Here is a 15,063-nt window from a genome sequence, read left to right on the forward strand (position 1 = left end):
CATATAATAAACTAATATGTACAAACAATAGTCATAAATTCCTTCCGTTTACGTTTCTGACAGTACCTGTGCTTCTTTCAGGAGGACTGACTTCGTGAATACTAACTGATTTATGATTCAAACCAGCCACTTCTCCGATGGCAAGAGGAGTGATGAATATGGTTTGGGTCTTGGGAGTGTCTCTGACCTTCTGTAATATAAGCTTCAACGTAAGACGACGATGGACCTGATCCATAAAGACATCGAATTCATCCAAACCCCTGACTCTCGATTTCATGGCATGCCAGATGGCGAGCAAGAAGGCGATTTGCGCATACGACTTCTCACCTCCTGAAAAGGATTCGACATTACGCAACTTCTCCCTTGGCTTGGTAGATGCTTTTAAGATTAATCTGTGATTCGTGAAGTCAAAGTCGAGCTTGCCGCTAAACTGTCTAAGTCTCAGTGCTGATTCGAATTCATTACTGACATCCTGAATGAGAGTTCCAGCAATGGAGCTAAGGTTGGCAAGCCTAATTTTCAAAGCCGAAAATAATGAATTGTACAACTTTGCGGACTCTCTGTTCTTGTTACGAGCATCCACATAAACAGTCTCTGCTGCTCTATCGGTAGCCTCCGCTTCCTCCCTGGAAATGCCAACCTTCTCTTCAAGTTTTCTCAAGGATTCAGTGACGGCTTCAATGTCCTTTTCCATTTTCTCCTTGGTATCCGTAGGCTGAATGTTTGCCTCCTCTTTGGTACACAAATTGAGAGCATATTCCCTTGATTTCTCAATAGTAGGGGATATTGTTTCGGTCAAAAACTCGTCAAGTTTATCAATCTCTCCTTCATACTTCTGCTTTTTTGAGTTCACAATTTTGATGTTATCCTGGTAGTCGTCAGTCTTAGATGTCGCATTGCTGATCTTCTGTTTAACGCCGTCTTCTTCAGCGACTAATTTCTCGTTCTCTTGGAGAATCGTCTTGAAGAATTCTCGGCGCTTGCCTAGATCTCTGGCAATTTTGCTAAGTTCTTCTCTCAATTCACGTAGTTGTTGAACATTGATATTTTTTTGGTCATTTGCCTTATCACGTTGCTCCACTAAAGCATCCAACTTGGCAGTACCCCCTTCCATGTCCTCCATTTTGGTAGCGGCTTTCGAAATTGCGGCTTTAATATCACGGCATTTCTGTTGCTTCCGTTTTACATCTCTCTGAACCTCGATGATTTCACTTCTGTATCGTTTCTCTATACTTGTTCTCTTCTGCTTCAACTCACGAAGTTGAGTGGTGACGTAATCTAGCTCTCTGTCTACCCTGGCCAATGGGTTAGTAGAATCACCCACTATATTCAATGGGATCCAGTTCTGGTTTCTGCGTCTCATCGGTTGGATAGGATCTGTCTGTAAACTACCGTTTCTCTTGGTAATTCTTAAAGCACCGTCAGGAACAAAGCAAATTACCGAGCTAATTTTATTGCTGGTGTCAGAGAGTAAAACGTTCTCGGCAGCCCTTCTATCGTCAATAAGAAGGGTATTGTGAATCTTGTTGGAATCAACAAGGAAACACTCAAGACTTTTGTCTTTGATATTCAAAACATCCATCACTTTCAAGTTGCCGACTCTTGGGATAGAGTTGGAGAAATTGAAAATCTCTGACCTTCTAACAGTTATATCGTTGTTAGTTCCAAATTGACGGACTTTTTGCTTGAGTACGGTTGAGTCATCAAAATTCTCCACCAAAAAAGCGTTGAGAGTTCTTTGTAAGATGATCTCTAGCACCCATGACCATCGGCTATACTCCTGTTTAAGTTCTATATGCACGCCTATCGGTCCCAAAACATTCCCCTTATATTTTGCTTTATTAATACGGACATCTGCAAGCAAATTGTGAAGCTGTCTACCAAGCACTCTTTCCTGATTATTGTTAACGTTATGAAGTTTCTGCTTCTCACCAGTCAATCGACTATGATCGTTACGTAAGCCTTTGATGTCGGAATCAATGTCGGTTGTCTTCGTTCTCAATTCAGCCTGCAATACCGGGATTCGGGAAGCAGCCTCCTGCCTCTCGTTATCCGTTTCTTCTAGTATCTTCTCCTGCTGTGTCTTTAAATAGTTCAACTTCTCGTAGTCCTCTCCAGTTCGGTGGGAAAGTCTTGTTTGTTCAGTTTCGATGCTCTTAAGAAGCTTTTTCAGGACCTCCTCTCCCTCTGAAATATCCTTATTGATATTCCTTATATTCACATCTGTGGACCGAATTTTCGACTGCAATTTTTCTAATTCAACCTTCATTTCATCCTTTTTTCGATTACTCTCCTGAAGCCTTTCAAATAGTTCCCCGGTAAGCTCGGACGAAGCTTTCTCTCTTATTTCTTCAAGTCTGTGAATCAAATCCTTAAATTCAGTCACTTGTTGTTCCATCTTTTCGACACTTTTATGTCTTCTATCAAGAAGGTCTTTAGCCCGATTCATTTTATCTTCATTATCAGCAACTTCAAGCCAAGCTTCTTTACAAAGAAGCATCCGCTGCCTCTGGCTGTATTCATCGGAACTTCGAAAATTCATCCAAACCTCACGTGCCTTCACGAACCTGTCGTGGGCCTGTTTTTGAATTTCCCGATCTTTTAGAATGGTTCTTGAAATCTCAGTTAAATCATTCTGAAGAGATCTCACATTATCATATGCCTCTTGTAATCTGGTACCCTGCATAAAATATTTGAATTTCTCCGAAGCAGTCGATCTTGCCAAGAATGTCTTAGCATCTGTCTGTGTCAAAATTGTCATGGGGTTTGCAATAGTGATACCGTAGCAGTCCAATATCTCATCTACCGTTTGCTTCTTAGTAGAGACAACACGATCTTTCTCGCTCCTAATAGAAAAAGAAGCGGCACCAACCGAACGAATTACACGCTCAATAAATATCCGCTTACCGTACACGGCGGGCTGATATGCTTGTTGACCCTCGTTTTTAAACATGATCTTCACTCTGGCCACATTTTTACCATGCATAATCAGTCCTTTAAGAGAGTTTCCTCGGTCTGTATCACTCGCCTTCGCTCCCATACCAACCGATAGGCCTGTAAGAATAGCCGATTTACCAGAGCCATTGCGTCCAATTATGAAGTTGGTCTGTTCTCCGAAATCCAAAGAGAATGCATGATGGCACATAAAGTTGTGCAATTCAAGCCTCAGAATAATGCCCGCAGTGGCAGGAGAATCGTCAATATCGTCTTCTTCTTCGTTCTCTACTATTAAGTCACTCCGCGGCAAATTGCTAACGCTCTTGCGACGCCTTTTAAGTTTCCTGTTCACTTCCTGAGAAAACGTCTCACGAATATCGATCTGAGAGTCCTTCAATTGGATATCAGGAACTTCATCTTCATTCAGTACTTTATTATCTTCTTCACTCTCGATTGGATTTTCTTCCTCTTCAATATTTTTCCTTTTTATTCCAGGCATCTTGGTCAAGATGGATTGGTAGTAAATCAAGTATTTAAAAGAAATGGAGATCTGAATCACAATTCCGTATACAAAGTTTTCGATTAGCCTGAGAAACGCGAGACACAAAATGAAAAAAATAAAAATCAGATCTATAATTCAAGGCAGTGTTCTTCTTACATTCAAGAAATCCTCGTGCACATTGAATAATGGAGAGATCAGTGACGTCAAGTGATTTGTCAACGTCAACTTTCCAACCACCTCTGTGTTGATGAACAAACAGACTCAGTGTATAGTGAATTTGGCGGCTTTGGATGCCAAATGGCTTCCTCGCTGGAAGAAGCAGTGTGGGGGTCAATTTCTCAATCCCAGAAGGTTGACAAAGCCGGTGAAGGGTCATAAGAAGGTGTATTCTCTTACAATGTTTCCTTATCCCTCTGGTATGCTACATATGGGCCATCTAAGGGTTTATACCATCAGTGATGTTTTATCCAGATACTATAGAATGAAGGGTCTTGATGTCCTACATCCTATGGGGTGGGATGCCTTTGGACTACCTGCCGAGAATGCAGCTGTAGATAGGGGAATCGATCCTGAAACCTGGACGAGATTGAACATCAAAAAAATGAGGCATCAGATGGAATTGATGCGCACTGACTTTGACTGGGATCGTGAAGTAACTACGTGCAATCCCGATTATTATAAATGGACACAGAAGATTTTTTTACTTCTTTATGAGCATGGGTTGGCCTATAGAAAGAAGGCCGAGATCAACTGGGATCCGGTGGATAAGACTGTGTTGGCCAACGAGCAGGTGGATGATCAAGGGCGATCCTGGAGATCTGGTGCTTTGGTGGAAAAGAGGTTGTTAGAGCAGTGGTTCTTGAGTATTACTAAGTTTGCCAAATCATTGAACAAAGACTTGAGTTTACTTAAAGACTGGCCTTCTAAGGTGAAGACTATGCAGCGTAACTGGATCGGAGAGAGTCACGGTTCTGAGATTTCGTTCCCACTAATACCTGGTAGCATAGTTTTGCCTGTTGACAAGGTCGAAGTGTTTACCACGAGAGCTGAGACTCTATACAGTGTTCAGTATCTGGCGTTATCGTTTGATCATCCTATAACTCAGGCCATCAGTGCACGAGATCCCAAGCTAGCTGAATTTATTGCCCGTTTAAACAACTTAGAGAATGTTGAGAAGTCAAAGGAGGGCTACAAGCTCGACTCTGTCTTTGTGTCCAATCCGCTTGACCCCCAGATGCAGATTCCAGTATTTGTAGCACCTTACGTCATTGGCGGTTACGGACAAGGAGCTGTTATGGGATGTCCTGCCCATGACAAGAGGGACTTCGGATTTTGGCATTCCAATATGGGACCTGAAGTTTCCATTATACGTACCGTCGATCCAAAGAATGGGGTGAAATGTGCTCTTGACATGCCATATACCGAAAAAGAGGGTACTATGAACGGTAATTCTGGAGATAAATTACAGGGTAAATCTACTAGTGAAGCACGTGAAATTATTGTTCATGCATTGGAGGAAACTGGTCTCGGCTCCCATAAGATCAATTATAGACTCAGAGACTGGCTTATTTCTAGACAGAGATATTGGGGAGCACCCATCCCGATGATTCATTGTGATCACTGTGGTGTGGTTGCTGTACCAGATGAGCAATTACCTGTCGTGTTGCCCAAAGTGGATCATTTGCTGGGTCGTGGAGGCTCTCCGTTGGCTCAGATTCCTGAATTTGTGAATACTACTTGTCCAAAGTGTCACGGTCCCGCTAAGCGTGATACAGATACTATGGATACTTTCATGGATTCGTCATGGTATATGTTTCGTTACATTGATCCGCATAATTCTGAGAACATCTTCTCTAAGAAATTGGTTACTCAATATATGCCTGTAGATCAGTATATTGGAGGCATCGAGCATGCTATTTTGCACTTACTTTACAGCAGATTCATTTCCAAATTTTTTTGTTCTATTGGTCTTTTCGATGATACTGAAGGCATGAATGGTGAGCCGTTCAAGCAGTTGATTACGCAGGGTATGGTTCACGGACGAACATTTGTTGATCCAACTAATGGTCACTTTCTTAAACCTGATGAATTTGATGTTTGTGAAGATGGTTCGGCTGTTATCAAAGCTACTGGTGAAAAAGCTGCCATATCCTATGAGAAGATGTCAAAATCTAAATTCAATGGTGCGGATCCCGCTAAATGTATTGAAGCTCATGGTGCTGATGCAACTAGAGCTCATATATTGTTTCAGGCACCGATCAGTGATGTTCTAAACTGGGATGAATCCAAGATTATTGGAGTTGAAAGATGGTTACGTAAGGTAATCGGCTTGGCAAGCGCTTTGTCTGGTCTTGTGACCCCTGAGTTGGTACAAAGGAGTATTAAACCTATCTCTTCTTACAATGACGAGGAAATTGCCTTCCACAACAAGCTTATTTCTTATTTTGCGTCTCTTAACGACTCATTCGAACGTACACTGTCTTTAAACACTGTGATTTCTGATTACATGAAGTACACCAATGAGATGATGTTGCAGATCGATAATAGGAGGATTGACATATCTATCAAGTATAAATTTTTTATGAAACTCTTGAAGATCATGAGTCCAGTTACTCCAACTACTGTCGAAGAAGCAAATGAGGTTTTACATAACCCCAACTTTGGATCAGTCGATTCAATTTTGAATTCGGACTGGCCAGAGCTGGAAAATGCTATCCAAGAAGATATCTCATACAATGTTATGATTAACGGAAAGATGAGATTTGTTCATAAAGCTAGCAAGAACCTGATCAATGACAAGGAACAATGTATTAAGGAAATCATGAGTTCTGGTGGAGGTCAGAAGTGGTTACAGGGAAAGCATATTAAAAAAGTACTTTTGAAGAAGGGTACTCTCGTGTTCATAGTTAAATAGTTTTCTTGTACATAATAGATGACTAAAGATAAGTTTCAGTGAAAGCCTCGGTCAAAGGACGTAACAGCCTTTTTCAAAGAATTTTTAGATGTTTAGGCTTCCCCTTTCCTAATCATCTTATTTTCTGAGTTTATAGTTTTCAGGATCAATTGGTAACTCTCTTGCTGTATATATTACAAGTCTAACCTATTCAAAAGGTTAATCCCTTTATATGACAATAAATATGACGCGACTCGGAAGAACTTTTTCACTTCGGCTTTTGGTTCCGTTCCCCCACGATCACATGATTCATATAAAGAGAGATCCTAACCTAAGGTCTCTACAATCCTTATTTATTATGATAAGCAGCTATGCAAACATCTTTTGAACACGACAAGGCTTTTAACGCACCTCGGTTAATTGAGAAGATAAAGTATCTATCCAGGCTTATCACAAAGTCGGAGTTTTATGACTTGATTTCTGGACCCATGATGAATTCTGATCAATTGGACACTACGTTGGCGACTATTTGCTACGGCTCTCTATTTGTGAGTGAATTGATTAGGAGAAAACCCCAAATAATGCTCTATTTGAAAGAACATTTTAGGAGGTTCGCAAGTCTTATACTGAAAGTAGTTTTACCACTACTAAATAAATGGAGAAACCGGGAAAAGGATAAGTATGTGAGCAAAGTCCTAAATGCAATCAATAAGAGACCAGTTTCGGAACCTATTTCGGAACCGATTTCGACGGATTCCAAAACATATGCCGGAATATTGAAGTCGGTTTCGTCGTACATTTCTGACGTGCGCATATTCAATCGAATGTGGGCACTACCCGGAAGCATATCTTATGGTATATCAGGACTGAGAGGGGTTTATAACAATGGGAAGATTTCGAAAAAGATGAAAATCATCGAATGGTTGGATATTTTGGCCATTGTATTCTATCAGCCTTTAGAAAATATGGCCTTTGCTCTTGATCATGGATGGACTACCAATGAGAAGAAGAAGGCCGGAGATTTAAGTAGCTACTGCTACTGTAGTTCTTCACAACTATGGGGAATATATCTAGCATTGGAAACGTTCAAGATATGTATGCAGTTATTAACGTACAGAAGATCAGGGAGATCTATATTTGAGAATAAGGAGTTGAATACGAACTTACTTCGGAATCTCATCAACCTCCCGTTGAGCTATCACTGGTCTCTAACAGACGGATGGCTTGACAGTTTAACAGTTGGATTCTTGGGTCTATTAGCATCACTTCCTGGTACTACGAAAGTTTGGAGTAGTGTGATTCGCCGGGTTAACGAGATATAACGAATGTATTCTAAAAGTTCGTTTCTATAGAAACTTGTTGCATCGGCATTATTCCAGCCGAGGTATCACTCTGCAGTGTGCCAATGCCACTGCTTTCAACATCCTTTCGCTGGTACTCTTTTGGATTTCTGAGATCCGAAGCCAATATGAAGAAGAGAACTCCATACCAATAGCAAATGCACCACTCGCACACTGCGGAATAGCCATATTTGTAAGAATACGTACCCTGATCCTTACCAGCTTGCATAAGAACACCAAAGGAAATCACTAAGGCAGTGGCTATAATAGACCAAGCAAGTTTCACTGCCCCACTGTATATGAAGTAACGTTTGTGATAATGTCTGTAGTAAAGAATGTACATGATGATGTTAGCAACCATGAACAAGAAGACGAAGAAGATAAACAGGACAAGAAATGTCATGTGAGCGCCACCAAACCGACTGACTCTGAAACAACTCACCATCAATATGGAAAAAGAGGATACTAGGGAAAAAACGATGCATATTATATGCAGCGCAGAGGACCACCTACTGTAGCGAGACATTAAGTATTTTGAACTGGGAGATCTTAGCTTATATTCTTCGTAGGTAGCCCAAACTAAGAATATTCCCAAGATGCCTGAACCGCATATGAATATGGGCTGTAGATTTGATGCCGCATCGTCCGAAAGGTATATGATCCATCGTTTCATATTATAGTGGCTAGTGTGACGTAGAGGTCTACCCTGTGCGAACCAGACAATCATCATAGCCACAAGCATGGCCCACCATCCGATGGCCGCCACTATTGGAAGTATCCAAGCATGCTTTGGATTGATATCCGGAAGCATCAATTAAAGGAAGCAACAACAGCAAAAGTAAAACCCGAAAGCAAAAGATGCAGAAGACACAGAAGACGGAGAAAGCGGGTATTAAAGAGTAGAAAAGATCTAGTTTGTGTATAGCCGAGAGGTTCCGATTAAGATCACAAAAAATATCATAACAAAGGCATTTAGATGCTTATCACGAACGAAACAAAAAAGGAAAAGAAGATTGGAAAAGAAGTATAAGTCCCGAGAAAAAAAACTTCCATATACAGATAAACAAACGGACTTAATTGTACTTAGTCATCATCGCAAGGGTATAACAGTTAGCTCGGCATTTCAAGATGCATCAGCGAAGCGAAGCAAAAGTGAAAAATTATTTCAGCCTCGTGTATCCCGATTAGGATATCTGTCACTAGATGAAAAGTAGTTAGGTGCCTAACGAGATCCACCAGCAAGCAGATATTATAACTAGGCTATCTCTCTCCTCTTCCAGATGATAGAAGCATATGTCAAGAAACCCTTTAGGTTGTGTGTGTCCTTGCTTTAATATAGATGCACTGCTTGATATATCAGAGAATCAGAAACTCCCAAAGAGGCAGAGGGGAGGCAGAGCCTAGTTTTCCGTATATAGTGGTGAAGATCAATCCTCAAAATATTATCTAGGCTAACATTCTGAGTTTTCAGGACTGAGAAAGCATCTTAATGCGTAGAGTTCTCGTTAAAAGTAGCTAAGATGTTCACTAAGAAATAAATCGGGTACAACGCGTTAACGGTGTCCACTGCTTCTTATCCTTTCCAACTAAACTGACGCCTGGCCCGATCCAGTTGTTCTGCGATATATTGCCTGAATTTACGTTAATTATTGACAGATCCTAATATAAATTCAATTATGGAGCGAACAAGTGATCAGAATGTATATGAGGGTTCTAGAAGCTGTTATGGAGTTTATCTCTGCCAAATTCTCGGATTCGATGAACTCAAGCTACTTATTATGCAAATTGTAGAAAAACAAGATTGTTTTGATATAACCTAAACAGATTATGTAGAAGAAAAAATGAAAAGTCTAACTACTGACGCCAACTCGAAGTTGTTGGCGGGCAGAACCATAATTAATACTGCTTTTGGACCTGTTCATAGACCGGTATACTTTCTGCAGCTCCCCTGTGTTGGATAGCCATGGACGATGCCACAGAGGCAAATTCGATAGCATCCTTTGCACTCTTACCCGAATGCAACTGGCTGACGAATCCACCGAGAAAGGTATCTCCTGCACCTGTAGTATCCACGAGGCTGGTCACCTTAACACTAGGAATGTAGACCGTATTTTTCTCATTCGTGAAAATGCAGCCCTCCCCACCGAGTGTTATTACAATATCAGGACGTGATAGTAGTTCTTGTAGGTCCTGCAAAACAAATTTTGCAAAATCCCTAACGGACTCTTGTAAATTAAGCTTGTCGTCCTTGAGTAGTTCCCACAAATCTTTAGCTTCCCCCTGATTCACCACGAGATAGTCTACCATATTAAGAATCTCTATTGATACCCAGTCTGGCTTCATCGGAGAAGGGTTGTACACGATTTTGATTTCTGGTTTGTTCTTGCGCAACCATCTAATAGATCCAATAGGGTCCGGGTACTCATTCTGAATGATAGCGTAGTCCCCAGCAGCTGAGTCCTTGAATGCTGCCTTATACTCTTCCTCTGTAGGCTTCAAAGTACTGTTTGCACCACCAATCACGATAATCCGGTTTTCACCGCCGTCGTGCTCCACAATGATGGTAGCAGAGCCGGATGAGACTCCTGGAACCACACTAACCAACGATGTGCACACGCCGGCATCATTGAGAGCAGAAATCATCTGCTCTCCAAAAAGATCGTTGCCCACCTTTCCCCAGAGACGAACCATTTTTGAGCAGGCCGGGCTCAAACGGGCAGTGGCAATTGTCTCGTTCAATCCTTTGCCTCCTAAATGCTGCTCAAATGCATCACCTAGAACGGTTTCACCAGGGCAATGAACACGACTTGTAAACGTCACAAAGTCGTAGTTGAGGGAACCTATAACAGTTATCATATTTTACTTGTCAAATGGTGGATGCACAAAATTCAGACGAACAGAAGAGTAGACCCCCATATATTAGTTTTGCTGTTTGTAAAAATGCCGCACCAAGCGAGTTCCTCCATTTATGGTCCCATTCTGTACTGCTAATGTTGACAATTCAAAAAAAACCCATATGTATGATTTTCGTACTTCTCATTCAGACATCACAGAACGGAATAATAAGGGTTTGTTGTCTATTCGCACTTTATTTCCGGGGAATCATTATTTCCGATATTAATGCGCGGCGGATTATGCATGCAGAGGCTTATGCATATGCATCCTAGCGATACGCGTGCCTCCCAACCCCTTCCCCAACTAAATTTCTCTATTCGTCGTTCTATCACCTTACTTTGCGGGGAAAATAATTTCATATGAGTAGGGATATGATGATTCTAGTCTTCCTCTATTCATCAAGAAATCTTCGGAATTTTCTGTGCCGTACCTATAACCGTGGAATTCCGACGGCAGCTTCCCGTTTCAAAAAGGCTCAAAGGCATTCATTCAATCATTGTCGACTCAGAAGACATGGGGGAATAAATATAGAAATAATTTATATAGTGCACATATTACTTCTATAATGATCTGTTCTCCTAATTTGTCACAGATCTCCAGTTTTAGTTACAATTCTTTAAGTTCGTCAGTATACTACAAACCATGACTAGCAGTATTATCCCAGGTGTTTACACACCTATCGTCACTTTCTACAAGGCAGATGGTTTCACTATTGACTACGAAACCCAGATAGCACATGCCAAGTATCTCAAGAAGTCTGGAATTACCGGACTTGTAGTTCTTGGTTCTACTGGAGAGAATGCTCTTCTTTCTGGGTATGAACGTCATACGATCATCTCCAGAATACGCCAGGCTCTTCCAGACTTTCCAATTATTGGTGGCATTGCCAAGAACAACCTTTCTGAGGCCATAGCTGAAATCTCGGCTGTTAAGAAGGCTGGTGCAAATATTGCAATGGTGTTGCCATCTAATTACTACGGTAATGACACTTCACAGGAGGGTCTTTACGATTGGTATACCGAAGTTGCCGACAACTCAGCTTTGCCACTAATAATATACGTGTATCCGGGTGTCTGTAACGGTCTTTGTATTCAGCCCCGCATAGTCAGGCGTTTGTGCTCCCACAAAAATATTATTGGTTGCAAATGCTCGCACGGCGACGTTCAGCAATACACCCAAATTTCTTTGAGTCCAGAAGTCGCAGCAAATAACTTCTCATTTTTCTCCGGTCAAGGTCAGCTATTAGTCCCATTACTTGCAATCAACGGTAAGGGTGTTGTTGATGCTCTCTCTGGTGCTTTTCCTAAGACGTTCGTTGCAATATATAATGCTTTAAAAGCCGGGGACTTTGAGACAGCCAAAAAATATCAGTATGTGGCCGCGGAGGCCGAAGTCTTGGCTGTGAGAGCTGGCTTTTTGGGTATCAAGAGGGCCATTCGTGACAACCTTGGCTTTGGAGAGACCATTGTTGGAAGAAAACCTATGAACCACCCTCAATCTGAGGAAGTTTGGGCTTCAGAGTTCCAGAGTTGCTTTGACATAATAAAGAAGCTCGAGGACACTCTTTAGACTTCTTTTTTTATTTTTTCACTCCTTTTTTTATTTTTTTCACTCTCCTTTTTAATAAGAAATAGATTTTAGTTTCAGATAAATAAAAGGCTTAGCCAGTTGTTTTGAGATGACTGATGAGAGAATGGGAATAATAAAATTCCATAGTTTTGACGGACATACGGTATGTAATAGAATACGATTTCATCACTACAAGATTATCCCAATGGATTCAGGGGAACAATATGCACAGGTGAAGAAATTTTAAATTTGGGCTGTATCTTCGATTGAATCTAAAAAGGGAAACTAATGAATGATTCCAAATTAAGCATTTGCTTCCATACTCGGATATTCACGTTGTTTTAGTCTTGCATAAAGGAAAATATTTCTTTTTTCTATTGTATGCAAAAAACAAATGCGGCTGGTGATGCAAACTCGTGAAGGGAATTCCGAGCTACGTGCAATCCATTTTGTGATATTTACTTGAAGGACTTTGAAATCAAGCGGGGTAATCCCCCATAACCGGAAATCAAGATTCCGCCCATAGATTATAAATAACAGAAGCAGGCAGATAAGTTTAGATTCTTTATAAATGAGTGAGGTGACCAAAGAGGAAGGGAGCGGATGCGTGGTGGGGTGGTGTGCGGGGAAATGCAGGTTTTCTATTTAGTCTGACAATGAATTATCATCAATGAATAATGAGTATTTAGTATATATCTGGTAGGTTTATACCATATATTTATGGGGGTCTCTCATAGATTCTACAAATGAACTGTATCTATAGGATATTCTTACTATGTGGTCGTTTCATTTCTCTAAGAAGAAATTCATCGATTTTTTTGATGTGCTAAGGATTGAAGATAATTCTAGTCATCCAGCACCAAAAGAAGTGTACGGTTATCGAATCTATCTTTTAGCACTATCCGCTGCTGCTGGCTCCTCAATGTTTGGTTATGACTCGGGTTTTATTGGTGGTACCCTTACCCTTCCGGCCTTTACTGCAAAGTTTGGCTTGGATTCAGCTACAGGTGATGCATTAAGCAAACTCAAGTCTGATATTGTTTCGACTTTCCAGGGAGGTGCCTTCTTTGGTGCTTCCTTTTCCTATTTTTTTAACGAGAAGTTCGGCCGTAAACGTACGCTTCTTATATTTTCTGCACTTTTCATGATTGGTGTTATTCTCCAAGTTGCATCTTCTGGTAATGTTGGGTTAATCTATGCTGGACGTGCTATCACCGGTGTTGCAGTCGGTACCACCTCTATGGTAGTTCCCATCTATATCGCCGAGTGGGCCCCTCCCGCTGCGCGTGGTCGTCTAGTGGGTCTTTATGAATGTGTCTACCAATGCTCAAGTGTCATTGCTTTTTGGGTTGATTATGGTGTGAAGATCAATATTTCGGACACTTCTGATAGTCAGTGGTTGATTCCATTTGGTCTTCAATTCATTTTTGGTGGTGCATGCTTTTCCCTTATGTTGCTTCAGCCAGAGTCTTATCGATGGTTGCTAAAGGCCGATCGTGTTGACGAGGCTCAAAGAAACCTCAGCGTCATAAGAATGCTACCTAAAGATCACGAGTACATACTCTGGGAGATTGCTACCGTCCAACAACAACTACAAGAAGAGTCTCAGCTGGTTAAGATACCCGGCTATGATGAAGACGCAACCGAAGACTGGAAAGAGACAATCAAGCACCCCACGAGATGGGGTATTGTTGCTAAGTTCAGAGAACTTAAGAAACCTGGAATTCGTAATCGTCTTTTGCTTGGGTTCTCTGTGATGATCTTCCAGAATCTTGCCGGTATCAATGCTCTTAACTACTACTCCCCAACCATTTTTAAAGATATCGGTGTGACCGGTAACTCTGTTGACCTTCTTGCCACAGGTGTGTTTGGTATCGTGAAGGCAGTAACTAATATTCTTTTTGTTATTGGTGGTGTCGATAGATATGGTCGTCGCGGGCCTCTTTTATTGGGATCCTCGGTCACCTGTCTCTGCATGCTCTACCTCGGAGTTTACACCTGTGTTGCTGGCTCATTTGATCATACCGTTCCAATGGATTCTGGTTCTCGTTGTGCTATTGCGATGGTTTACATTTTTGCAATTTTCTTTGCCTTTTCTTGGAACTCCATTCCATTCATATTCTGCTCGGAAGTCTTTCCTACCCGTGTCAGAAATTTGTGTATGGCCATGTGCGTTATGATGCAATGGCTAATGCAATTTGTTATTGTTTATTCAAATCCATATATGATGACTAACATCAAATATGGCACTTTCTTCTTTTTTGCAGCTTGCTTGTTTGTCTCCGTTCCTTTCGTCTATTTTCTTCTCCCAGAGACCAGGGGTCTTACCTTGGAGAATATGGATATTATGTTCAACGAGCCCGGCTTTGCAATTTCAAAGCGTTATAGGACAAAGGCAATTATTGAGAAGCAGAAAGAGGAGGAAAGGCAGAATGGTGGATTTGCTTCTCTTCTGGATATTTCTAAAGACAAAATTGAACACGAAGAAGAAATGGAGGGATCTCACTTTGAATCTGATATTGAAGCAGAGAGTGTTGGAATGTAACCATATTATATAGTGTGCCTTATTACTGCTCGTTCGCAGGTTGAGTGGCCTTCAAATATTCAATCACTCGTCGATTCCCTTCTTTTTCTGTATAGAAAGCTCTTTGTATTAATGCAAACATTATAAGGGAGTTTATCTTGTATTGGTCTCTGTAATTAGTATTCTAACTTGAGGCAACTTAAAGATTCGATAACGATGGTCAGCAAATGATGGCTCAAGTAATCAGGTACGATTTGAGCTAAGCATTTTAAAGACATAGAATCTCACTTTACAAGCAGACTGATTATCTTACGTAGTAGCGGGTAGGCGATCGTGTCTTCATAACTCCCGATATTAGCATTGGCAGTCGCAGCAGTGTTTTTGTTCTTTTCTTTGGCTGTGT

The 15,063-nt window shown here is 41.1% G+C and overlaps 5 protein-coding genes across 5 annotated transcripts; 3 read left to right on the plus strand and 2 right to left on the minus strand.

Moving 5' to 3' along the window:
* Positions 1–31: 31 nt before the first annotated feature.
* FOA43_001681 (uncharacterized protein) lies at positions 32–3,436 on the minus strand (the record flags this gene model as incomplete). Its single annotated transcript, XM_038921991.1, has 1 exon — positions 32–3,436. One exon carries the CDS (start codon positions 3,434–3,436, stop codon positions 32–34), a length of 3,405 nt encoding a protein of 1,134 aa, XP_038777919.1.
* Positions 3,437–3,686: 250 nt separating this feature from the next.
* On the plus strand, positions 3,687–6,353 carry FOA43_001682 (uncharacterized protein; the record flags this gene model as incomplete). Its single annotated transcript, XM_038921992.1, has 1 exon — positions 3,687–6,353. One exon carries the CDS (start codon positions 3,687–3,689, stop codon positions 6,351–6,353), a length of 2,667 nt encoding a protein of 888 aa, XP_038777920.1.
* Positions 6,354–9,568: 3,215 nt separating this feature from the next.
* FOA43_001683 (uncharacterized protein) lies at positions 9,569–10,528 on the minus strand (the record flags this gene model as incomplete). Its single annotated transcript, XM_038921993.1, has 1 exon — positions 9,569–10,528. One exon carries the CDS (start codon positions 10,526–10,528, stop codon positions 9,569–9,571), a length of 960 nt encoding a protein of 319 aa, XP_038777921.1.
* A 681-nt stretch (positions 10,529–11,209) lies between these two features.
* FOA43_001684 (uncharacterized protein) lies at positions 11,210–12,136 on the plus strand (the record flags this gene model as incomplete). The annotated part of the gene is made up of 1 exon (XM_038921994.1): positions 11,210–12,136. The coding sequence occupies one exon, from the start codon at positions 11,210–11,212 to the stop codon at positions 12,134–12,136; it is 927 nt and encodes a 308-aa protein (XP_038777922.1).
* A 775-nt stretch (positions 12,137–12,911) lies between these two features.
* On the plus strand, positions 12,912–14,681 carry FOA43_001685 (uncharacterized protein; the record flags this gene model as incomplete). Its single annotated transcript, XM_038921995.1, has 1 exon — positions 12,912–14,681. One exon carries the CDS (start codon positions 12,912–12,914, stop codon positions 14,679–14,681), a length of 1,770 nt encoding a protein of 589 aa, XP_038777923.1.
* Positions 14,682–15,063: the final 382 nt, after the last annotated feature.

The sequence above is a fragment of the Brettanomyces nanus genome, chromosome 1, assembly GCF_011074865.1.
Source record: "Brettanomyces nanus chromosome 1, complete sequence".
Taxonomy (NCBI): Eukaryota; Fungi; Ascomycota; class Pichiomycetes; order Pichiales; family Pichiaceae; genus Brettanomyces; species Brettanomyces nanus.